Source organism: Amblyomma maculatum, chromosome 1 (assembly GCF_055883805.1).
Source record: "Amblyomma maculatum isolate TAMU_Amacu chromosome 1, ASM5588380v1, whole genome shotgun sequence".
In the NCBI taxonomy this organism is placed as follows: Eukaryota; Metazoa; Arthropoda; class Arachnida; order Ixodida; family Ixodidae; genus Amblyomma; species Amblyomma maculatum.
Window position 1 is genome coordinate 280,105,715 of NC_139344.1, and position 25,857 is coordinate 280,131,571.

The window sequence follows — 25,857 nt, forward strand, 5'->3', positions numbered from 1 at the left end:
TCTTTCATTTTACTGACTACCCCCTCCCCCTTCTTCTGTTGCATTGCATTCATGCAAATACAGTAGACAGTACGCCCACAAACTCAATGTAAAGAATGTGCTATGTAAAGAATGCGCTCAAGACGGACTGTTTCACCTGCAAAGGACGTGTGCATGACAACAGCGGCAAATGGAAAAGTACATGATGCATTTACTTGTGCAGTGGATAGCAGCCATGCTTCAGAAGGAAGCATAACAAAAGGGAGAAATTGGAAGGATGACCACGTGACTGCAGAACCTGTACTTCATGGCTAACTAGCCAAGCACCCTTGAAGAACATGTAGCAGTACCTAAAACTGACAAAGAAAAAAAAAAAAAAAAAAAACAGCAAAAAAAAAAAAAAGTAACAGGAAATATGACAAATGTGCTTTCTTACTAATCCTGATTGAAATCAGTGTCTCTTTGAATATGATCTGCCATTGCTTTTGTTGCAAAAGCAACACTATGCCAGCCAGCTCGGCTGGTCACGTATGCTCGTATGCCGTAGCCACAAATGGCAGGTGCAATGAAACCGTGGTAGGAGCTGCCAACTTGGGTCTCTCGTCTCACATGGGACGGTTATGTCAGAATCAGCCTGCCAGGACCCTGGTATTCACATTACCCTCATAGGCCACTAAGGCACGTTCATACGGCTTGGTTAAAGCGGGACTTTATATATGGGCTGGTAGCCTACACTATTGTGTCCTACCCTTAAAGCCAGAGCTTAAGTGTCCCCCATATTTAGATGCAATAAATGCCTTTACCACTACCAACTAAAACGCCGGGGAACTTTGATGCGTTCAACAGAACGCTGGTTCCACGGAACGCGCTCTAACAGATGGTGGCACCGTCGACGCCGCTGCCATTGCTGTGTCAAAATGTGCGAGAAAGGGGTTGTAGTAACCGGGGTCTATATAACTCCCCAGGCCAGCGTTGAAACTGCATTGGACGTTCTGGCTACCGGAATGCATAGCTGAACTGAAAAGGAATTGGTTGTCGTGGCGGGGGATTTTAATAAAGACAAGAACTCCGCCTCCGTTCAAGCTGCAGAGGAGCGGTTTCTACTCTAGTTGAGCCAGTACCAGCCTCAAACCACCACACATTGGGGAAGCAGTTTAGACTTTGTTTTAACAGAGCCTCGGCAGATATAGAGGACGTCATCAACAGAGTTTAAACCACGTCCCACTACTTCACTATCATCTAAGAGTCATCATTGGTATAAAGAATAAAAGTCGATCGTTACTTGAACAGTTTGTCTTGCCTATACAATAAAGCTAAACCAAACGCTTAACCACAAGCGTAGCCACGCAGCCGTTGCTTTCACAATTCAACTAGGTTTAACCAAAGCTAAACCACAGTCAACTTTTTCATTCCTCTACTGAGCCTGCTTTGTGGGCTTCTGGAGGGCCGAAGCACACAGGTGAAACATGCATTCTTAGATAGCATCGGTGCATCTCTGCGCATGGAAGAGAAGCTGTTCCAGTCCACTAAAGACATTGGATGGAGGCTTCTCTTTTTCACATGCATGCACAGATTTTTTCCCAAAAGAGAACTCAGCAGCACTGTTTTCCGGAAAGATGACATGTGAGTGTTTCATGCCTTACCTCATTAGCTCCCTTCAATCATACCGCAAGAAGTATTCACTGTGAGGCAAGGCCAATTCATTCATTGTGCTCATGTTAAATATACAGTGAAAGCTTGTTCATTCGAACCTCGATAATTCAAATTTTTGGATACTTCGATCTACACTACTTGATCCAGCCAAGCCCCATAGAGATCTGTGTATAAGAAGGCCGTTAGTTCTAAAGCAAGTCAATTCCGCTATGAATAATTCGAACTACGCGCCGCGGCTTCTAGGCGGGTTGGCAGACAGCATGCGGCCAAAGAAAAAAAAAAAGAATGCAAAAAGCAATATTGAATGTCCTGGTCTCATTTTAACCAAAGTAACAGCTTGTCAAAGTTAAAAGACCGAAAAGCCACCTGGAAACTCCAGAAAACATGCAATTTTCAAAAACTTTCCTCATTAAATCAAAAACTTTCCTCATTAAATACCACAAATTCATTTATATTTTTGCACTGTTCCTGAGTTTACCTTTCTGGTGTAAAAGGAATTATAGCAATATCATAAGTAGAACCAGAGATATCGCACCTCCAAACATGTACCATCCTAAACATTTTGCTTTTGAAAAATTGATGAAAAACGTGTTGATAAATTTTTGAAGCACAAAAACTAACAGTAACTCAATAAAGTGGGTTCTGGCTAGCTTCTGATGTCAATGCATCATTTACAATCGAAATAATTAGCCTTCAAAGAATGAAATTTTCGGCGAACGAAACGCATGGTCCGGAGGCCGCCACCTCCGCAACAGTTGGTGCCACGTTCTGGCGCGCGATCGCCATTCTCACATTCATGCTGTAAACGCAGTCGGCCTGCAACTAGTGATAAGCGACCATTGCTCGTCTTGCCCCGAGTAGCATTCAGAAGCATGTTTATTTCGACAGGATTTGGGATTCTGCGTAATCTTTTTGTATATGTTCCGTGTGTCGCTGGACGCTGCTTCGTGACTGCCGCTGCGGCTGGTCGCTGCACTGCTTCACAAGGCGATCTATTTCAGCGTTGAAAGCTGCACTTGCTCATCTGCATCATCATGATTCCGTACGCAGCAGGTCATGCCGCTCCTCGCTGTCGCACTGAGCATGACCGGCTATGCTACGCCGTTATGAGGCCATCGCGGACTCGACGCGGAGCATCGGTGCTTCATCACTGATTGCAGATAAACAGATACGGCGATGCACCGTCCCCGGCGCGTTTATCTTTTTTCGCTACTTTTTTTAGGCTAGTAACGAAGCGTGAATCTTAATATTGCGCATTGTGCATTGTGGTTACGATGAAGGAATGGCGCTAGGCCGACTAGGCCTAAAGGAGAGACCTTTTCAAAATGGCGCTGGACCGTGAGCAGTTGACGCTGCCAGCCAAGCAAAGCTCGCCATTTTGCTCACGTGCGGTGGGAGTCCAATAGCGGGGCGTGTTTCATGCGATTTTGCTCCTTTGTTTTTCGCTTCGGTAGGCTCGCTCATTGTCACCAACTGAGATATAGGAATGGCCTGAATCGCGATCTTTCGAACGACACCAACATTATGCCCGTGGATCACATATTTTTCAATCTGCGGGAGATCGATATTCGGCGCGATTTGACCTCAGTTTAAAGGGCCACACACGCAGACTCTATCTAGTCTTTGGAACGCTGAAACGCGCAAATCAGGCGATATTGCCCCGTGCATCGCGGAACTGAAAAAGAAGAGAACGAAACAGTGCAGTGGGTGGAACTGATCGGTTCAGTGTTCGCTGCCTTGTACTCGTTACATTTTCTGGTGGAGGTGCGGGGTACGATTTCCCTTTTTACTGAGTTCAACCCCTCAAGGGCAACAAAGAGCCACCACGGATCTGACACCGGTCCATCGCAGTTGCGGCCGCCGCTTTCGAGGTCAGTCGCCAGAGTTCGGGCCTCTTTCCTGCACGCCTGTGGCCAACATGCATAGATCCAACATGAACATTGCGACTAACGGAGAGTCTTCACCCCAGCTCGTCGTCCTCCAGTCTCGAACGCCACCGTCCTTCCATGGCGAGCTTTATGAGGACGCTGAAGACTGGCTGGACCAATTCGAACGGGTCACCAATTACAACGGCTGGGATGAGCAAAGGAAGCTCTATAATGTGTACTTTGCTCTCGAAGATTCAGCGCGGACGTGGTTCGTGAACCACGAAACGACACTATCAACATGGGACCTCTTTCGTCGCCAGCTGTTGGCGACCTACACTGCCAACGACCAAAGAGAGCGTGCGGAGTCGGCGTTGCAATCTCACATTCAAGCCCCTAACGAGAGTATTGGAATGTACTATGAGGACATGATCCGCCTTTTTAGGCGTGCTGATCCAAATATCTCAGAAGAGAAGAAAGTGCGCCACCTAATGCGCGGGGTGAAAAGAACTATTTGCTGGGCTTGTGCGCAATCCACCTGGCACGGCATCAGATTTTCTAACGGAGGCCACCACGATAGAACAAACACTTCGACACAGGGCTCAGCACTATAACCGTAACATGTCCGCCATGTCACCGGTCGCCTATAGTTCCGGCTTCAACGGTTCTAATGATGCCTTAAAGGAGCTTATTCGATCTGTGGTCAGAGAAGAGCTGAGACACATTCAGCTACAGGGTCTAACGTCGTCGTCGAGGCTTCCATCACTCGCGGAGGTCGTTCGCGAAGAAGTTAGGCAAGCCGTCCCGGAACAGTCTGTGCCTGGTGTGCAGCCACCGCCACCGAGTGTGCCAACGTACGCTTCCGTGCTTCAGCATAACCTCTGTGATCCTCCAAGAGGGAACCCCACTGTGCCTCATCCAAACCAGCACCATAGTGGGTATGACTCTCCCAGAGCTAGAGTGAACACCCCTACTCTTGATCCAAACCCCCGTCATCCTCCTCCTCTTCTAGCCGAGGCACGGTTTTGGAGGACTGACGTCTGGCATGCCCCTGACAATCGGCCCCTTTGTTACCACTGTGGTGACGCCGGTCACATATTAAGGTTCTGTCCGTACCGCCGCGCCGGACTTCGTGACTTCCATCCGCATGCACGATGTCCTCGGAGTGGTGAATGACCACCCGAAATAGAGGAGTACCTGTCGACGCATACAAATCTTCCAGACGTCCCACATACGGGTCCTGCGTCATTACCTCTTCTCGTTATCGTTCTCCAAGTCCACTGCCCTCTACATACCGCATTGGCCGCTCGCCGAGCCCCAACTCCCCGAGCAGTCGGGAAAACTAGGAACAGCGACCTGCGGAGGTGAGGCCGCTGACGAGCGAAGTGCTGAACATCCCCCAAGTTTAGTACAAGATAACGGCTATCAGACGGCATCATGTAACGATGAACCTGAGTGCGCAGTTTCGGACTACCGGTTTCTATAGACGATTTTCTTATTACAGCTTTAGTTGATACGGGGGCAGACTATTCAGTTATGAGCAGTGGGTTAGCCAGGAAATTGAAGAAAGTTTTAACCGAGTGGACTGGGCCTCAGATCCCCCGCAGTGCGGATACATTATTACCCCGGCTGGAAGATGCGTTGCGAGTGTTGATTGACGGATTTACTTATGTTTGCGACTTCGTTGTTCTTACCCACTGTTCGCGAGGCGTCATACTCGGCTTGGACTTCTTACAAGCTAATGGTGCGATAATTAATTTGCAAGAATCACGAGTGACATTTTCGCCGAGCCAAGCCATTGCGAGATCTAGCGTCGACGGTTCATCAACGCCCGCCTTACGTATTACAGCTGCTGACGTTACGGTCCCGCAACGGTGCAGCATAATGGTCTTGGTAGAAAGCGACTCACCATGCGACCGAGACGTACTGGTAGAGACGAACGTGGGCCTGCTTCTTGAGAAAGGGACTTATTCGCTTGCGGAACGGTTGTGCGAAGCTCTGGATTACGAATTTCGGGACCGAGTTTCAGCACATTGCGAAAGCAACGGCCATCACGTATGTTACCGACTTTATTGAGCCAGCGAACATCTGTACTCTGGCGCCGCCGTCGCCAGCCAGATGTAATGCACCCGACATTCTATCAACTGTGGACATTAATCCCAATCTGTCGGTGGTTGAGCGGCGGCGACTCCTAGACCTCCTTCAGGAATTTGCTGGATGCTTTGCAACGTCTTCGAAAGTTGGGCGTACCCCAGTAGCCAAACACCACATTATGGTTGACGCGGAGACCAAGCAGATTTCCCAACACTCATAACGAGTGTCGTCAACAGAACGAGAGGCTATTCGAAGCCAGGTGCAGGAAATGCTTACCGACGACGTGGTGCAGCCATCTACCAGTCCCTGGGCTTCACCTGTAGTGCTGGTGAAGAAAAAAGATGACACCTTGCATTTCTGCGTCGATTATCGTAAGTTATATCAGGTAACGAAACGGGACGTATACCAGCTCCCACGTATCGATGACGCATTGGACCGGTTACGCAATGCCAAATATTTCTCGTCACTTGACCTCAAGGATGGCTACTGGCAGATAGAAGTGGACGAAAGGGACGGAGAGAAAACAGCGTTCGTCACCCCCGACGGCCTTTATGAATTTAAAGTGCTTCCTTTCGGTCTCTGTTTTGCGCCTGCAACCTTCCAGCGAATGATGGACACCGTTCTCTCAGGACTGAAGTGGCATTCTTGGCCATGTTATTAGTTCTGAGGGCGTGAAACCAGATCCCGACAAGACTGCTGCTGTGAAAAATTTTCCGCGCCCAACCAACAAAAAGTCTGTTAGAAGGTTTTTGGGGCTTTGTGCCTATTACAGGCGTTTCGTAGAGAATTTTTTCAGTGATTGCCGAGCCTCTTACGCGTCTTACCCAAGACAATGTTCCTTTTGCGTGGCAAGATGATCAAGAAGATGCTTTCAACGAGTTGCGCCGGCGACTGCAGGCCGCCCCGATACTTGCCCATTTTGACGAAAACGCTGCTACGGATATTCATACCGATGCCAGTAATTTTGAACTCAGTGCCGTTCTGATTCAGTGGCAAAATGGCACTGAGAAAGTTATCGCTTACGCAAGTCGCTCTCTTTCAAAAGCAGAGGCAAACTACTCAACCACAGAAAAGGAATGTCTCGCGGTAGTTTGGGCCATAACTAAGTTCCGACCCTATATTTACGGCCGACCTTTTAGGGCTGTGAGCGACCACTATTCGTTATGCTGGCTAGCCAACCTCAAAGACCCCTCCGGACGACTTGCAAGGTGGAGCCTCCGTCTCCAAGAGTACGACATTACGGTTGTATACAAGTGCGGCCGTAAGCACAATGACGCCGATTGCTTGTCGCGTGCACCAGTTGATACTGCCCCTCCCGACAGCGAAGACAACGACTTCCCATTTCTTGCTGTAGTCACGACCACCGACATGGCCCAGCGTCAACGGGCTGACCCCGGTTTACGCCCGCTTATTGAGCACCTCGAAGGTCTTGATGTAGCTGTCCCTTGTGCTTTCGTACAGGGTTTATCCTCCTACAGCATTCGCAATCGCGTCCTATATAAGAGAAACTTTCAGCACAACAAGGAAACCTTTCTTCTCACTGTGCCGTCCGACCTCCGGCCAGAAATCTTGCACGCATGACACGATGAGCCTTCGGCTGGTCATTTAGGAGTCACGCGAGCATTAGCACGCATTCAACAAAAGTACTATTGGCCTAAGTTGCTGCCTTCAGTCCAGCACTACGTGAGAACATGCCGAGATTGCCAGCGACGAAAGACACCTCTGCTGAAGCCTGCAGGCCAACAGCCCCTTTCCAGCAAGTGGGTATGGATCTTCTGGGCCCTCTCCCAACGTCCGCATCAGGGCACAGATGAATAGTAGTGGCGACGGACTACTTAACGCGATATCCCGAGACACAGGCCCTTTCCCGTGCAACTGCTGCAGAAGTAGCCCAGTTTTTTCTTAAGACCATCGTACTGTGCCACGGTGCCCCATCAGTTATTACTGACCGCGGTACAGCCTTTACGGCTGAACTAATGCAGGCTCTCTTCAGTCTTACCCGCACAAGTCATCGTAAAACTACTGCTTACCATCCACAAACACAAATGGACTGACTGAACGCCTCAACAGAACACTTGCAGACATGATTTCCATGTACGTCGACGTTGAGCATCGCACGTGGGATGAAGTCCTTCCGTATGCAACTTTTGCATACAATACGGCTGAACAGGAGACAACCCGTCTTACGCCATTCCAGCTAGTCTACGGTCGTCCCGTCACAACAATGTTGGATGCTATGCTACCCATAAGTCACGGCGACGATGCCACCAACGCCTATGCGGACGTCGACATATTTCTGTAGCGGGCCGAAAAAGCGCCAGCTTGCACAGTGCTGTATTCAACATCAACAACACCGCGATGCCAGTCGGTACAACCTCCGACACCGAGACGTTCACTACCAGCCTGGCGATCTTGTATGGGTGTGGACACCAGTGCGCCGTCGAGGACTCTCCGAGAAGCTACTTCGCCGTTACTTTGGGCCATATGAGGTCATTCGACGTCTTAGTAACGTGACCTACGAAGTTGTTCTTCGTGGTCAACAACCCACAATACGGCGGCGCTCAAGTACTGAAACCGTTCATGTAGTGTGAATGAAACCGTATTATGAGAGGCAGTGATCTTCTGCGCGTGTGCAGTGTTCGCAGCTTCTCTTGTGTGCATATAGCTTGAGGACACTCCCAGCGTCGAGTCGCCGCTTTCGAAGAGGGGGGTAATGCCGCGTGCCTCGCGGAACCGAGAAAGAAGAGAACGAAACAGTGCAGTGGGTGGAACTGATCGATTTAGTGTTCGCTGCCTTGTACTCGTTACAATATTTTTTAATGAAACCATTTTCGGCTGCAAAGACCCGGGTTGCCGAGAGATCGGGGCTTGAAAAAACGCAGTTTTTTCGCGACTTGAAAGAAATTTTCCGCCACCCCTGATCATCAAAACGATGATTTGATGTACTTCTTGATGGTTTTAGACGATGAAAATTTATAATTACACAAAGTATGACTTGTAAAAGCAGAAAATAAATATTTAAAAAAATCGCTTTTTTGACTATTTTCCGCGAATTGAAAGCCGCGTCCCCCCTTTCTGTAGCAGGAAAAATTGTTTCAGAGCAAAAGCCAAGCTTCATCGTTGCAGTGCTATAAAAACTTCAGGATGAAGAAGAAATCTGCACTGAATGCAAGAATCATACCCATGACACTGGAGCCCACAAGTAGTAAATCTTGTCTGATTATTCTAAAGGGGTGTTGTTGGCAAAATGCAAAGATAGAATGAAAAGCAGCAGATCAGGTGAAAATAAAAGCAGCACTACTGCATGTACAGTCGTGAGCAAAAGTGGAGAGACCACGCTAACTGCTACAATTGCTTTTTTGATGTATAAAAAGATGTGCCAGAGAAAATTACTTGGGCAAGAAGGCAAGTACATTATGCATGGTACCTAATGCACTTCTCAGAAATAACTATTTCACTGTCAAAAAAAGCTGGCGGGTAGTTTTCTCAAAGCGCATGGTCTCTCCATTTTTGCTCACAACTGTACACTCCTTCTCAATGCTAGGAAAGCGCCACTGGAATTCCCTTTAATTCTGCTCATGCGGTGAGCTGCAGTATGCTTAATGTATTGATTCTGCCCTACTCAGCACTGCAGTGGATTCATAACCATAGCATTTGAACAATAAACAATGGAGTGCAGCAAAACATTCTTCACAGCACACAACACTTGACTGCTCTCAGCCTTTTGCGTTGGCAACTTGATAACTCCACAAAGTTGCACATAAACATTTTTTGTGATGCCTTAATTCGTTCATACATGTAATTGCCACATCCAAAAGTGTCTGAAACATGCTTTCACATCATTCAGCCCACTATCATCAGTTGCACTGTATGCCCCACGAGCAGTTTGCGGCAACACCATCACAATCCCTGTTCACATTGTACACGCAAGGAGCAACTTTCGAAAGTGTATCGCCCACACAATCTCCTGTCAGGCTGTACACACAAGGAGTTGTTTTCAGTGGCGCAGGGCCCACGCATCACCAATGTCGTAGCCTCCTGTCGCGCTATACATATTGCGAGTGGCGAGCTGTGGCCTTCCAGCTGTAAGCAAGTCTCCTCGGATGTAAACGCAAGCGGGAGCGCCTTCCCCATGCTTCTAAGTGCCAATTTTTGTTCACACTGATGATACAAATTTTTTCGCAACCCTGTGAAATTCGTATCACCGAGATTCAACTCTATACAGAGTATTACAAGTTCAATGCTAATTCACCGCTATAAACCAGATCCCCTAAGTACCAAAACGCATAAGCAGGAACAATGAAAGCCGTTCTAAGCAGGGATTCCGAGAAACGTAAACACAACCTCTCACAGAAGCAACCTACAATCATGCAATGAAAATGACTAATCTCAAACCTTCACTGTTTACAGTAAGCCAAGCTTAACATTAATTCAGGCATATGCTTGAGCCTACTTCCAATAAACTTGGCTAAGTGCAAGAAAAAACTGAAGTGGCTCTTCACCTTCTTTCTCCTTGTCCTTCTTGTCAGGTACGCCAGGTGATTCAGGTGAAATTTCTTCGTCGTTACCTTCAGATTTCGTCGCATCCTTGATCGAGTCTGACTCATCGGCTGCTAGTTGCTCCTCCAGGTCATCCTTGTCCTTCAGCTCAGGCTCAGGGCTCCCTTGTTCTCCTAACACATCTAAGACATCCTTAACACTCTCACTCTCAGGCTTTGGCTCATCTGCACCAGTGCCTCGCTCCGAGTCTGATTGAACACTTTCCTTGTCTTCATCCAGGTTGATGCCAGACGAGAGTGAATCTTCAATAACTGTTTCAACAACCATTTCCTCTGATGCCACTGTCTCTACCATGGAGTCTGCTGCATTAGACAAAAGTAAAAAGGCAGGCAATGAAGTTATTAACAAGCTCAGCGCATATAACAAGCAAATTTCAAAAAGCCACAACGGCATGCATCTCATACAGGTCCCAGCCTTCACTCATTCTCTGTTCAACAAGGAAGGTAAGCATATCTTTGTTTTAGACTAGACATGGGTAGAGAAATGATTGGCTCATTATGACATACATACGAAGGAAGCCATCGGCCTGTTGATCGATCAACCCAAAATTGCTACTTGAATCATTTCATGGCTGAAAGATGATTGGTTCGTAAGCAGAAGAAAAAAAAAAAAAAAAAAAAGAACACATGCAACCAATAGGATTCCGATTGGGAGATCATGGACTGGGATCCTACCGGCGGCACGCTATTGTGGTTGCTTATACTTTTATACAACCACAGAGAAAAAACTTGACGTGGTTAGCCATAAAATGTGCTGACCAGCTGAGACACTGATGGCATCACAGGGTCGACATAGCCGAATGTTGGTTGGTTCAGTGGAGTGAACCACATTATTAACGTGACAGCATTAAAAGCCTCATCATGGGAAAAAAGCTTGCCGTGGTTAGTCATAAAATTTGCCGATTGGTCGAAACAGTGATCATGTTAAAAGGTCAGTGACATGTCTGAGTGCTGATTGGCCAATGGGGTCTGTGATGTCATGAAACCATGTGAACAGGCTGAGCGCAATGGACGGCACGTGGCAGTTAACAGCCGTGATTGATCATGTGCAAATGTGCCTACACAGCTCCTGAAATCAGGTTAGAATGAAGCCAGAATTAGCATTGCGTATGTCTGTTGCAGTGCAAAATTTTTTAGCGAGTGACACTTGCATTTAGTATCGCTCTCACCGTGACACACAACAAATTTTTGTGACATTCATTGTAGAATGCACTCAGTGCAAAGAGAGTTTCATGGATTCACTACACATTCCAGCCACAGTAAGAATGGAATACCAGGTAATTAAAAATATAATAAAAAGAGCACTGAAAAGAAAAACGACCCTTTATGTAGCAACGTGCACTGAAAATGACATTTCATTCGGTGAAATGCACCTGCTGCAAGTGTCATAAAATTTGCTGCCTAACTGGAGTATATGTCTCAACTTTTATGGGCATAGGCCAGGACCAAGCTCCTAGTTCAAATTATGTGGACAAGATTTCACTTTACGGTGATCAAAAATGAAAGCGATCATTCCCCAAATCACTGTGGTACACCGTAATCAACGTCCCACGTGGCACAGCACTTCACGGTCAGAAAGTGACACTCCAAAAAACATGTAATTTTTTAAAACTTTCCTCATTAAATGCCACAAATTCATTTATATTTTTGCACTGTGCATGAGTTTACCTTTCTGGTGCAAAAGAAATTACATCAATATCGTAAGTAGAACCAGAGATATTGCACCTCCAAACATGTACCGTCCTCAATTTTGTGATTTTGAGAAATTGATGAAAAACATGGTGATAAATTTTTGAAGCACCAAAGCTAACAGTAGCTAATTAAAAAGGGTTCTGACTAGCTTCTGATGTCAATGCATCATTTACCATCGATATAATTCGCCCTCAAAGAATGAAATTTCCGGAGAACGACGCATGGTCCGAGGCCGCTACCAAGACGAGTGCGTTGGTGCCAAGTTCTGGCGCGCGATCACCATTTTCACGCTAATGCTGTGAACGCAGACGGCATGCAACTAATGATAAGCAACCGTTGCTCGTCTTGCACCGTGTAGCATTCAGAAGAAAGTTTATTTCGACAAGATTTGGGATTCCGCGCAATCTTCTCTATGTTCCGCGTGTCGCGGGATGCTGTTTCGCAACTGCCTCTGCGGCTGGTCGCAGCACTGTCTCACAAGCCGATCTATCCCAGCGTTCAAAGCTACACTTGCTCATCTGCACCATCACGATTCCGTACGCGGTAGATCGTGCCGCTCCTCGCTGTGGCAATGAGCACAACCGGCTATGCCACGCCGTTATCAGGCCATCGCGGACTCAACGCGGAGCGTCGGCGCTTCGTCATTGATTACAGATAACCAGATGTGGCGATGCAGCGTCCCCGGCGCGTTTATCTCCTCTCGCTACTTTTTTTTAGGCTAATAACGAAGCGTGAATCTTAATATTGCGCATTTCGCGTTGTGGTTACGATGAGGGAACGGCGCTAGGCCGACTAGGCCTAAAGGAGAGACCTTTTCACAATGGTGCTGGAATGCGAGCAGTCGACGCCGCTAGCCAACCAAAGCTCGCCATTTTGCTCACGTGCGGTGGGAGTCCAAAAGCGGGGCGTGTTTCACGCGATTTTGCTCCTTTTATTTCGCTTCGGTAGGCTCGCTCATGGTCACCAACCGAGATAAAGAATGGCCTGAATCACAATCTTTTGAACGACACAGAAGATTATGCCCGTGGATCGCGTACTTCTCGAACTGAGGGAGACCGAAATTCGGCGCGATTTGACCTCAGTTTAAAGGGCCACAGGCGCAGATTCTCGTCTTAGGAATGCTGTAACGCGCAAATTAGGCTATATTTTGCAGTGTTTCAGTGCGCGCGCGGTGACGGCTGATCGGGGCTTCGGCTCGCGCGACGCTCGAACCCGCGGTGGTTGGTGGCCTATGTCCACGTAGAAACCACAACTGGCGCCGCGCGCACTCAACCTCCACCGGGAGGAGAGCACTTCGCTGCAAGGACACCAACCTCCAAGTTCACAAAGGAGACGTTTATTGAAACGCCATCCTCCAGCGGCACACACACACACACGCACACACATACACATATTTACAAACGCACATACGCATATTTACAGACGCACATACACACACATACGCAGTCACCGTGTCAAGGGAGCGCGCGAGGAGCAAGGCTCCCCTGCGCGCACAAGTGACACGGAGTGCGCGCCGCAAGCACGCAAGGGCGTGCTGTGATCTCTCTCGCAGTGACCAAAGGGTTCCTTTGAGAGAGTGTGGGCAACCACCGCAAGGTACGCCTGTCGCGGATCGTTGGATCACGATCGACAGGCTCGAGCTTCGCTCTCCCAGGTAAGACCCGGAGCAGACGAACTCGAGTACACACTGGTCTGCGCGGACAAAGGCCGGCAGACAAGAACAGTTGCGTACGCACCTTGCGATGTCTCGGAGGGGTCTCTCTCTGGGCTCCGCTCGGACAGTCGCGCGAGCGCGGCTGTCGAAGCGGTGCCGTGTTCCCGCCAAAAGGCGCCAATGAGAACAGCCACTGGGACGCCAGGGCGGAGCTGTGGCCCGAACGACAGTGACAAGTCGCTCGAGCCCCTCTCCGCCGCCTCAGGCGGGAGAAAGGGAACGGGGAGGACAACTGGGAAGCGGGCGGCGGCCGCGCAAAGGGCAGCCGCAGCAAGCCCGAATCCCACAATTTTTCAACGAAACTTCGGAGATAGCTGCGGAAAGATCTCAGAATCACACAAACGAGAAGATTGAAAATCCGATTTTCTGACCGATTTTCGGCTGCGAAGTCCCGGGTCCCCCCTTAAAAATACATGCACGTTACAATCGGACTCAAAGCTTTTTGAAAAACCTCCGATCCAAAACTGAAATCCTAAAACTAAAAAGAAAGTAGCTCAAACCATGGCCAGCCACAATGCCATCAGTATTAGCAAGCCGGTGAGTTTCTGGTGAGCTAATACAAAAGAACCCGGATATATCAAACCCGGATAATTCGAATTTCAGTTATATCCAACTCACGGAATATCCCCTTGAAAATCCCATGTAAAAGTGTAGGAAAGCTGCATCGTATATCGAACTCAATTTCACTGGTCGTTCGATTTATCGAACTCCGCACCACGCATTGGACGGTGCACCTTCACCAAAGACGATCGCATCATCCTCGGCCGTTTGCCGTGTGACGTTTTCAAACCACGCGGGGAAGTACTGGACAAGAAGCACGTTTCGTTCGCCAGGGTAAAGTGGTGACTGTAACCAGGGCGGACCTCAACTGCGCGCGCCAGAGCACTGGTGACGTTTCGGCACACAAACAGTATGACACATTGAATTGGAGGGGATAAATAAATCACAAAGCAAGCAAGTGTACACTGTCAATGGACCTTTTTCTTTTTCAAGTAGCGCTACTGCGCAAGTGCGAAGCTTCTTCGGATGCCATTTTCGCCAAGATGCCACGCGAAAATAGGTGGAGGACTTCGCTGCACGTCCTTTTCCAGAAAGCGACGTCCCCCGCTTCATCAACGCGAAAAACTGCTGCACAATAATTGTGTGCAGTGCTAGCATCTTCTAGCCCTTAGGAATGTATGCATGATTTCCTCCCCGTCTCCCACAGCTTGCCTCAACAGAGAAGACGCGGCTAGGTTTGCCACCTTCCTGTTGTCATTGTCAGGAGAGGGGGGTAGAGTATCAATGTATTGTTACGGGGATGTACTTAATGTGACGGCACTGCGATGGGCTGAACTCGACACTAAGACTTCGGTAGCCGTGCAGAATCCACTCTCTCAGCGTCGTCCTTTTTCTCAACGCTTCGTTGTGCCCGCGTTCCTCGATCGTCGTCTTTGTCAGTGAGCACATCACTTTGGTCCCACGTTTCCCGGTAACACTAGCCCCCTCGGCAAAAGGCAACGTCCCGGTGCGTATTAGGCGTGCGTTGTGGAAGGGGAGTAATATGGCTTGAGGTGGGCGACATGTACGATTTCGGAAGTGGGTGTAGCAGTCAGTGACTTTGGGTGGAGCGGTGCAATCTCATAGGTCACGTCGGTCACTGGGCGTAGTACACGGTAAGAACCCGTGTAGTGGGGCAGAAGTTTTTGACACAACCCCACACGACGGCACGGAAGCCAGAGCAACACCAGAGATCCGGGAGGATAGTGCACATCGCGGTAGTGAGCGTCGTAGCGGCGTTTTTGAGCTTCTTGAGAGACGGTGAGATTGTGACGAGCAATCTGGCGAGCAGCGTCGGCTCGGGCGATGGTATCGCGGGCATAGGTTGTGACGGGGCCTGCGGTGGGAAGCAAAGTGTCGAAGGGCAGTAAGGGGTCTCTTCCAAAGAGAAGATAGAATGGAGAGTACCCAGCAGTGTCATGACGCGAAGAGTTATATGCAAAGGTGACAAATGGCAGACTAATATCCCAGTCGCGATGAGTGTCGGATACGTACATTGCGAGCATGTCGGTGAGTGTGCGGTTAATACGCTTCGTAAGGCCGTTCGTCTGAGGGTGATACGCAGTGCTGAAATTGTGCCGAACGGAGCAAGAACGAAGTATTTCCTCAACAACTCGGGAAAGGAAACAGCGGCCACGGTCGATAAGTAGTTGACGGGGAGCACCATGGTGAAGTATGACGTCGTACAAAAGGAAGTCAGCAACACGTCTGTGGCACAGCTGGTTGGAATGGCGCGAGTGATCACGTACCGCGTGGCATAATCGGTGGCCACAGCGATCCATTTGTTTCTTGACAAGGACTCAGGGAAGGGCCCTAGGAGGTCAAGGCCAACACGAGAAAATGGCTCAGTCGGGATAGCAATCGGCTGCAGGTGTCCAGGTGGTAGCACAGGGGGTTTCTTCCGGCGTTGACAGAGGTCGCAAGCGGCTACATAACGTTGGACAGAGCGGTAGAGTCCAGGCCAGAAGAAACGCCGGCGCACGCGGTCGTATGTGCGTGAGGCCAAGATGACCAGCTGTAGGGACGTCGTGCATTTGTTCTAGAACGGCAGAGCGTAGGTGTTGGGGAACGACCAGCAAGTGCTCAGCGCCATCAGGTCGCATGTTGCGGCGGTATAGCGTATTCCCATGAAGGAAGAACAGGGCGAGGGAAGAGTCACGGCTGTGTGTGCGGAGGCGGTCGATAAGAGAACTGAGGGTTGGGTCCAAGCGCTGTTCGTCGGCTATGTGGGAAAAGTCCGATATAGAGAAGACACAGGGGTCCGACTCGTGGTCAGTAGAGGAAGGGGGATCGACGGGTTAACGGGACAGACAGTCTGCATCCTGGTGGAGCCGACCTGATTTGTATACAACGGAAAAGGTATACTCCTGCAAGCGCAGTGCCCAGCGGCCGAGGCGGCCAGCAGGATCCTTGAGGGAAGAGAGCCAACATAAGGCGTGGTGATCGGTAATTACAGTGAATGGTCGGCCAAACAAGTAGGGTCTGAATTTTCCAACGGCCCAGACGAGAGCCAGGCACTCCCGTTCCGTAATAGAATAGTTCTGTTCCGCTGATGACAGGAGACGACTGGCGTAGACAATCACGCAGTGTTGGCCGCACTGTCGCTGTGCAAGAATGGCACCAATCCCGTGGCCACTGGCGTCGGTGCGAAGTTCCGTCTGGGCAGACGGGTTGAAATGGGCCAACACAGGAGGATTGGTGAGAACAGCGATGAGGGTGGAGAATATGTTAGCCTGCTCTGGTCCCCATGAGAAAGGAACGCCTTTCTTCAGGAGATTGGTGAGAGGACGAGCAATAGCGGCAAAGTTTGGGACGAACCGGCGAAAATAAGAGCACAGTCCTATAAAGCTGCGGACATCACGGGGTGAATGGGAAGATGGAAAAGCACTGACAGCGCGAACTTTGTCGGGATCGGGTTGCACGCCGGTGGCATTCACCAAATGGCCAAGCCAAAACCGCACTTCTTTAAGTTCAGTTGAAGTCCGGCACGGCGGAAAAGTGCGAAGATGGCTTTCGAACGAGGGCGAGAAGACAATCACGTCATCCAAGTAACATAGACAAGTCGTCCATTTGAAGCCGCGGAGTAAGGAGTCCATCATTCGTTCAAACGTAGCAGGGGCGTTGCAAGGTCCAAAAGGCATAACCTCAAATTGGTAAAGACCATCGGGTGTGACAAAAGCTGTCTTCTCGCGGTCTTGTTCGTCAACAGAAATCTGCCAGTAGCCGCTACGAAGGTCGATAGAGGAAAAGTAGTGGGCTCCATGTAAACAGCCCAAGGAATCGTCTATTCGCGGCAGAGGGTAAACATCTTTCCTTGTAATCTTGTTCAGATGTCGATAGTCGACGCAAAAGCGCCAACTGTTGTCTTTTTTCTAACGAGCACGACAGGAGATGCCCAGGGGCTGTTCGAAGGTTCGATGATATCGTTGGCCAACATCTTGTCGACCTCCTGCTGGATGACTTTGCGCTCAGAAATGGACACACGATAAGGCCTCCGATGTACAGGTTTTGCATCGCCGGTGTCAATGCGGTGAGTCACAACTGATGTTTGGCCCAGAGAACCGGCAGCAAAGTCAAAAATGTCGGTAATTGTGGTGGGGAGTACGGGTGTTGGAAGGACGCTTGAATGTGGGCCAGGAGTGAGTGCACAAATGGAGCAGTCTGTGAGAGGGGACAAGGTAGCAAGGGATATTCCTTCAGGGAGAACTTGGGGTGACAGACTAAAGTTCAGGATAGGAAGGTAGGTACTGTTGTGTGTAACGCGTACGATGAGATGAGGAAGAACGACGTTGCGGTCAAGAAAGACCTCGGTGATAGGGCAAGAAACATAGTCATCGTCAGGCACAGGCGGGAAAGGTGACAGAGGTAGATAAATAGCAGAGTCAGGGGGCAGGCGAGCGAACTCGGTGGAGCGAAGGCGGGGTGTAGATGGAGGATGTTCTGAGCAGACAGGTAGGTCCAAATGAAGAAGGCCGCTGGAGCAGTCGATAAGGGCAGAGTGGGCCGTTAAAAAGCCATGGCCGAGGATAACATTGTGAGGGCACTGTTTGAGGACGGTGAACAAAACAGGGATGTGATGACCGGCAAGGGTGACTCGGGCAGTGCACAGCCCAGTGACGGCAGCAGTACTGCCATCGGCAACACGAACGGTGGGCGAAGCGGCGGGGGTCTGTACTTTCTTGAGGCGGCGGCAAAACGATGAGCTCATGATCGAGACTTGGGCACCAGTGTCAATGAGGGCAGAGACGGGAACACCATCCACGAGCAGGGAGAGGAGGTTACAGGGCGAAGAAATGGGCAGTAGAGGATTTCCAGGTCGGGGTACCAATGCAGCGTCACCTCCGGGAGCTGCATTGGCTAGTTTCCCGTGAAGCGGCCGGCAGAGGACGGCGAGGAACTGTGGCAGGAAGAGGTGAACGGGAACGGCAGGCTGGCGGGGAAGGAGAGCGACTGGACACAGGAGGAGGCGGAGTGGTATCGGTGCGGGGCGGCTCATGACGAGGCGTGAAACGGCGGTGACTGTAACCGGAATAGCGGTCAACGTAAGGAAAACGTCGAGGTGGTGATGTCCAGCGGCTGCGGCAGTGGCGAGAGATGTGGCCAACACGCGAGCACGTGAAACAGATCGGCCTGTCGTCAGGGGTGCGCCACTCATCAGGATTGCGGTATCGGTAGCGTGGCGTGTAGGTGTTGCGGGGCGTAGCGGTGGCGACCATGGGAGGGGTGGGGCTCGAACTGTGGTGTTCTACGGTGTGGCTATAGGGGACGCCCAAGTTAGCGACCTCTTAACGAACGACGGCTTGAATGAGGGATATCGTCGCTAGGTTACTGTCCGAGGAGGGCGGCTTGGATGCAGCAGGAGCGAGCGCTTCCAGTTCACGACGCACGATGCGGGTCACATTTTCAGTGTTGGAAGGCTGCCTTAGGGTCGGCAGATCCTCGCACGTGGAGCTAGGGGCAGTGTTGGGGAGCCAATTGAAGCGATGTGCAATGCGTTTGTGTTTGGCATTCTCGAAATGTCGACAAACCTGCAGAACGGAGTCAACCGTAGAGCAGTCCCGACAGAGTAGAAGATTGAAGGCATCGTCGGCTATGCCTTTGAGGATGTGCCCCACCTTATCAGGTTCTGTCATGTCTTTGTCGACTTTTCGGCAGAGGGCCAGAACGTCTTGTATATACGTAATATAAGGCTCGGTAGATGTCTGGGCACGTGTGGCGAGGTCCCTCTTGGCGGCGAGTTGACGGCCAACCGGTTTTCCGAACAGGTCACGGAGTTTTTGTTTGCAAACATCCCAAGAGGGTATATCTGCTTCGTGTGTTTCGAACCACACGCGTGCCGTGTCAGTAAGGTAGAAGATGACATTGGCCAGCATCAGCATGGCGTCCCACCTGTTGTGCTGGCTAACACGCTCATAAAGCGAAAGCCAGTCCTCGACGTCGACCTCATCTGTACCGCAGAATGGGCCAGGGTCACAGGGGTGGGATACAACGACAGTTGGAGTTGCAGAGGTTGATGGAGCCGCGTCGGTTGTCATTGTGACGGTTCCGAGGTGACGGCCACTGCGGAGATCCAGCGTCAGATTGTGTCGAACCCAGCACCTCCACCAAGATGTTACGGGGATGTACTTAACGTGACGGCACTGCGATGGGCTGAACTCGACGCTAAGACTTCGGTAGCTGTGCAGAATCCACTCTCTCAGTGTCGTCCTCTTTCTCAACGCTTCGTCGTGCCCGCGTTCCTCGATCGTCGTCTTTGTCAGTGAGCACATCACTTTGGTCCCGCGTTTCCCGGTAACAGTATGTTCACAGATGACTCGCGCGTCTCCGCACAGGCTAGACGAGACCAGCCCTGCACGCAACTATTGTTTGGAAGATAAGCTCACCCCACTACTAGGAATGAATTTCCGCAAAAATTCTTGGCAACCCGTCCCGTCAATAGTACTTCGCCTGATGCCCTCAAGAAGGGTGTGCTACTGGAAAAAGGTCTATTTGCAGAGGTTGCCAGACTTGATTCGTCACAGAGGGGGAGACTCGAACAATACTCCAGCTATTGTTCGGATGTCCCCCTCCATGATAAACCATGGCGCGACGTCCTACTGTGCCCCGACTCAACTACACCGCGTTTACATGCTTTCTGCAGTGGGGTCGAGCTGAGTCAACCCAACCCTGCACAATAGTTCGACTCAACCACTAGACCCGACCCGCCAGTGTTTACCTCCCTCGCCCGATGGAAAGGAAAGGGCAGAGTGAAAACGTTGTAGAAACATAATACCCTCCAATTTTACTGAACTGCGACATTGCAGTCCACATACATTTCGTAGATAGCGCAACCTACTACATTTAGCGTACGTGGCTCTGCTATTCCACTATTATTTTTTTTTGTACCCTTTGTAGTTACTAACTGTTACCAGTTGAATAAAGGAACGAAAGCCCTAAACGTTAAGTTATATTCGCCAGAAAAAAAAAACAAGCCATGGAGCATTTCAAACGTGCTTAAAGAGCTCGTAAAGCGAACCACGAAAAAATTAGCTGAAATCACCCTGACCGTGCACATTCCTCGAGAGTCGTAGAGCAAAACCAATGCTTATCCTCTGACAGCGAAGTGTAAAGTTTTCCCACACGAAACCTAAGCACCACTAAAAGCTTCTTACTAGAACAGTTTAGAATTTTCTTTTAGCCATTTTACAAAAAACGCCAACTTTGATCACAAATACCTTTTACACTAAATGAAGCAAACAGACGATATTTTCAGGAAAAAGCAAACCCTGCACGACCTCCAACTGCGCAAAAAATTTCCGTAGCACAATGCATGTCTTGAAAGTTATTGTATATATATTTTCCTGTTTCTTACATTTTCCAAAGGCGCGTGGCTAATAAACTAAGCGATACACGCTGATAAAAATGCTTAACTTCGCTCATTACCATCTAATCTCAAAACATCTCGAACGGTTTTTCTCTAGGTGCAAAAGGTTTTGCACAATTTTGCATTTCCTGAGACAAGTAGAGCTGAAAACCCGTTTCATGCCTTTGCGTTTTTCTTTACGGCTTAAACATCTTTGCAGCTATTTATAAGCCAAATGCACCATTAGAAAGCAGAGAAAATAAGCTTTACAAAGATATTAAAACCACGTTTATAAACTAAACGAGTGAGGTACAGTAGACGTATGAATATCACAAAAAATGTCTTCTCTTCACCGCTGAAGTGGGACCGCCACTTTAACGCCCTGGAGCTGCATGTGGACCATGGCAGACGCTATAGCAGAGGGTTCCATTTTATTACAGAAATTGGTGTCCCTCAATATGCTTCTTTATGCTTCGACTCAACGAAAATGTGGCCAGGATTGGATCCGGTTAGCGCCATTACGCTTTAGCCTCTATAATAATTAATTGGCCCTGAGAAACTCCTAGCTCCACAAAGGTCACAACTACCTTACTTTTAGCAGAGGAGACAATCTGGTCTTTAATTATCTCCTCATCTTTGGCCCCAGCCTTAGATTCCAACTCAACAGGTCAGGTGTCTTTTTAATGCCCTGTTTAATGCCCTGAAGCTGCATGTGGACCACGGCAGACTCTCTAGAGGAGGACTCCGTTTTATTGGAGAAGCTGGTGTCATTAAATGTGCTCCTTTATGCTTCGCCTCCACTAAAATGTGGCCAGGATTGGATCTTATAACATTTTAGCATCTCTAATAATAATTGTACGACACTAAGAAACTCCTAACTCCACAAAAGGCACAACTACCTTACCTTCAGCAGAGGAGACTACCTGGTCTTCCTCCATCTCTTCATCTTTGGCTCCAGCCTTGGCTTCCAACTCGACAGGTGAGGAGTCTTCAGCAAGGTCCTCAGTGACATCCATGGGCTCCTCGGGGGCAAGCGATGGCTGCGGCCCCTCGTTCTCAGCAGCTGGCATTTCACTGGGGATCTCTGCTGGAATTTCACTGGGTGGCAACAATGCGGCCTCGTCCTCTTTTGTAGACGACACTGGTCCTGGCACACTGAAAGAATAATTAAGAAAAAAACAGCCAATCAACAAAAAGCATTAAATCCAGAATTCACCCATTGTTCTGATATCATGTCCTCTGCCTCAGCAATCCTGATATGCTACTGTAGGAACTGCAGCTACGTGGGAACAACAAAAGGCTAGGAAAGAAATGCAAGCTCAGCTTCTCTCGAAGGAAGGCTAACAGCAACACACAAAAAGGGGAGGTTGGATGGTTGGTTTGTGGGGTTTAACGCCCCAAAGCGACTCAGGCTATGAGAGATGCCGTAGTGGAGGACTCCGGAAATTTCGACCACCTGGGGTTCTTTAACGTGCACTGACATCGTACAGCCCACGGGCGACTTGCTTTCCGCCTCCATCGAAAAGTGGCCGCCGAGGCCGGGATTCGATCCCGCATCCTTGGGCACAGTAATCGAGCGCCGCAACCACTACGCCACCCCGGCGGGGGACAAAAAGGGGAGGGTTCAATGCGCGAGAAGAGTTGAGATACTTTTTTTTTTACGAGTTGTCCATCCCAGCCATCAATCATCAAAGGAGGCACGTGGTCAGCCGCGATCACGACGCCGGCTTTTAGCACCGTTCGTTTCAAAAGCCGCTTGCTGCTATCACACATTCCAATGATTTGATTTTGTGGTAGCGGACAGCGCCCACCCCAATTGCTGCGTGATAAAGCGGAGCAAATCACCGCAGGCACTCCTCTCAAAGCCGCTGGCACTCTGCCAAGTTCAACCTCCCACAACCCTCTTCTCACCTCACCACTAGAGCTAATGCCAAGAGACACACCGTGATGTTATCACTGCGCAGCACCTTGGCACGCTGCAAGAAATACACTGGAATGCGACAGGAGAAACGGAGGGATGCGCTAATCACTAGCGCATTTTTTTTTTTCTAGTTCTCAGTGGTAAACGTGGCAGGTGGATTCTTATGCAAGTAAATATGGTACGCATAAGTGAAGCCTGCGCAAAAGATTGCCGCACCTAAGGTAAATGCGCCAGCGTAGGCGATGCGGACATAAGACTAATCTAGTTCACTATAATACGACAGCTTCCTAGATCAGCTGATCTAGACTCGTATTGACTTTATTGGTTGTCTTCATTTGCAAATGCTGGATGACGATGATACCGGTGGCGACATCTGGCGGCAGCTTTGAATACTAGGCCCTGCGCTCGCTCTTTGCGCATGCAGAGAAAAATTATGCGTTCGTGTGTTTGCTACTGCTCATTATATGCTCCTAATATACAAAAAAACATCCAGTGCCCTTGTTAGCGCTATTAGTGCTATATTTCTTGCATTCGTAATTTACAAGTTCCCAGCGGTGCTCCACGAAACTGTTACTTCATTTGTGCAGAACATTGCAACCTCGACAACACGAAACTCGCGATTTAACAAAAATTTCGGCTGCAAGCAGGCCTTCGATATATTGAGGTTCGACTGTAATAGGAGACACACACTAACCTGGCATCATCTGGCACGACCTCCAAACTGCAGCTGCTTTCAACAGCTACGGGCACAGCTACGTTAGTTTCCACAGGCGGTAAAGTCAATGATGAAGCAGTGAGGAATGGCAGGGAAGGAAGGCATCCACCAGGCATGCTCGGTGGTAGCTCCAGCAGTTTAGACAGTGTTGGGGCTACGGGAAAAAAAAAAGACAGTGCCTGAGGTACGACAATAAATAACAGCCAAAAGGACAACGACCAGTTTATACCCCTGTCAAAGCACTATATTTATTGTTATAGCTTCTGCATCAAAATTTTTAAGCGACCAAAAGGCAGTACAAGACGAATTAACTGATAAATGAGCTAGGAAATTGCCACACTTTTTACCCGTCAAATCAGTAACAAATGACACCAAGCAGCCATACTGCACTTTCCAGTACAGCACCCATAGCCTTCCCATTCTACCAATACTGTACTTGGGAGTAATTTCAGAAGAAGTATTGTGAACTGTGGCATACTGCTGCCACCACACAGGTCAGTCACTCACCTGATGATGTTGCAGAATGGGGAGACATCTGAACTGAAGGTGGGCGGGAAACTGTGTCTGCAGCGGTACGTGTAGGTGAAAACCGTGGAGCTGTACTTGATGCAGTGATTGGAGAGAGAGTACCCGTGGCTAGCTGACGTGCCGCCGATGGATTGAAAAATGAGGGGGGTAGGTGTGACCTTGGACTGCTCTGCTGGAAGAAAAACACATCAGATCAGAAGCAGGAAATACAACTGTTGCAAGGCAAGAAGGACGATGAAAAGTCACAGATGCGCTACTAATGCACTTAAGAGCGATAGATATTTGTAGCATAATAAAAAGCAGTATCGTCAGCACAAAAATTCAGCAGCAGAGACAACATGCAAGGCTGAAGAACACCACATTCTCAACGTGAAGAGACATGAAGAACTTGTTATACGCTCAAAGTAGTTACTTAGGTCCAACACACTGCAATTTTCAAACCTTTCATGTGCCCCTTCAAATATTTAGTTTAGTTCATGGGCTTTAACCCCTCAAAAAATCTCAAGCTATGAGAGATGCCTTAGTGGAGGGCTCCAGAAAATTTCGATCACCTAGGGTTCTTTAACATGTCAGTCACTCCTAAGCACATGATATGACAAAAAAAAGAAAGCAGGCATATCAGTGCCCGTTGTAGACAACAAGAGATCTGTCAAAGTTGCTTAAGATCAAGGTGCCCCTTGGCATACTTCTCAATTGGAAACAATACAGTGCCTTAATATTCCAAGGCATTTTAAAATGTTATATATAAATGGCAATTTTGCCTCCAAAAAACGTCAGAATGCTACTTGAAAGGTAAGAAACAATTAGGGGAACACTGCATATTCTTTGTTATTTGAATTTTTGAACTGTAAAGGTAAAGTGCAACAACTGTCTGGGCCATTTGAAAGTGTTTTAAACAGCACTTTTTGCTCTAAGAACTTCAAAGAACGCTACCAATTCAGCCCGCGCGATGATTTCAGCATAATAACGAATTGAAATCATCGCGCGGGCTGAATTTGCGCAGCAGCAGACGATAAAACGGCACATTTTTCGTTGCGCGCAACTGCCGTTCCGCCGGACCGATCTCGGCCATGTTAGGCGCATTTGAAAGAGCGCTTTCTGGGTTTCAATTTCCCGCCGCTAGCGCTTGTCTGCCCTCAATGGCCACTGAGAAAAATAACCACAAAGAAAAACGAAAACGAGGCGTCTGATTCGCTGCTGAGCGCACGTGACTGCAACTGAGCCATCCGATTGGCTGATTCTATCGCACGTCGTCTGCATGCGGCGGGCCAGCAGCCGTTGAAAGCGTCCGAGACGCCATTTTGTTCTGAGTCGAGACCGAGGCGAGACGATGCCCCTCAGTAAATTCCGCTCGCGCCACAAATTCGGCAAAAAAAAGAAGAGTGCGCGCGGCGACAACTTTCGGAACCGTCCTGCAGCACCCGAAAGCTCCGAGGATGTGCAGGAGCCAGCGGCAAGTCAAGAAGTCCCCGCGGACGAAATAGGCCTAGCGAGCTCGGCGGCGCCTACGCCCAGCGGACGCGTCCGCCACGACACGACGATGCTGCAGCCTTCGGACTTGATTGAAAAGAAAAGAAAAGCCGAAGGAATGCTGCAGGAGCTGGGTTCAACCGCAGCGACGAAGAGGAAAGCGGATTTCATCGCCACTTCTGACGCGTCTTCTTGACGCGACCGGCGGTTGCCGTGCGGACGATACGACGTTCACTGTTGTGAGTTTGGAGTCGCTGAACGAACTGTTGTCTGCTGTGAAGTGCAA

General features: G+C 49.2%; 1 protein-coding gene across 11 annotated transcripts in view; it reads right to left on the reverse strand.

Moving 5' to 3' along the window:
* The window catches only part of LOC146206664 (bromodomain-containing protein 8-like), a 158,853-nt gene that overhangs the window by 88,191 nt on the left and 44,805 nt on the right, over nucleotides 1-25,857 (reverse strand). For 10 of the 11 annotated variants that reach the window (XM_084591449.1, XM_084591447.1, XM_084591445.1 and 7 more), the window contains 4 exons: nucleotides 24,081-24,270; nucleotides 23,553-23,727; nucleotides 21,842-22,092; nucleotides 10,094-10,453 (listed from right to left, as the gene is read on the reverse strand). In XM_084591449.1, coding sequence (XP_084447575.1) covers nucleotides 10,094-10,453; nucleotides 21,842-22,092; nucleotides 23,553-23,727; nucleotides 24,081-24,270 — 976 coding nt within the window. The remainder of the gene's footprint in view (nucleotides 1-10,093; nucleotides 10,454-21,841; nucleotides 22,093-23,552; nucleotides 23,728-24,080; nucleotides 24,271-25,857) is intronic. The other variant, XM_084591440.1, reaches the window with a different exon arrangement.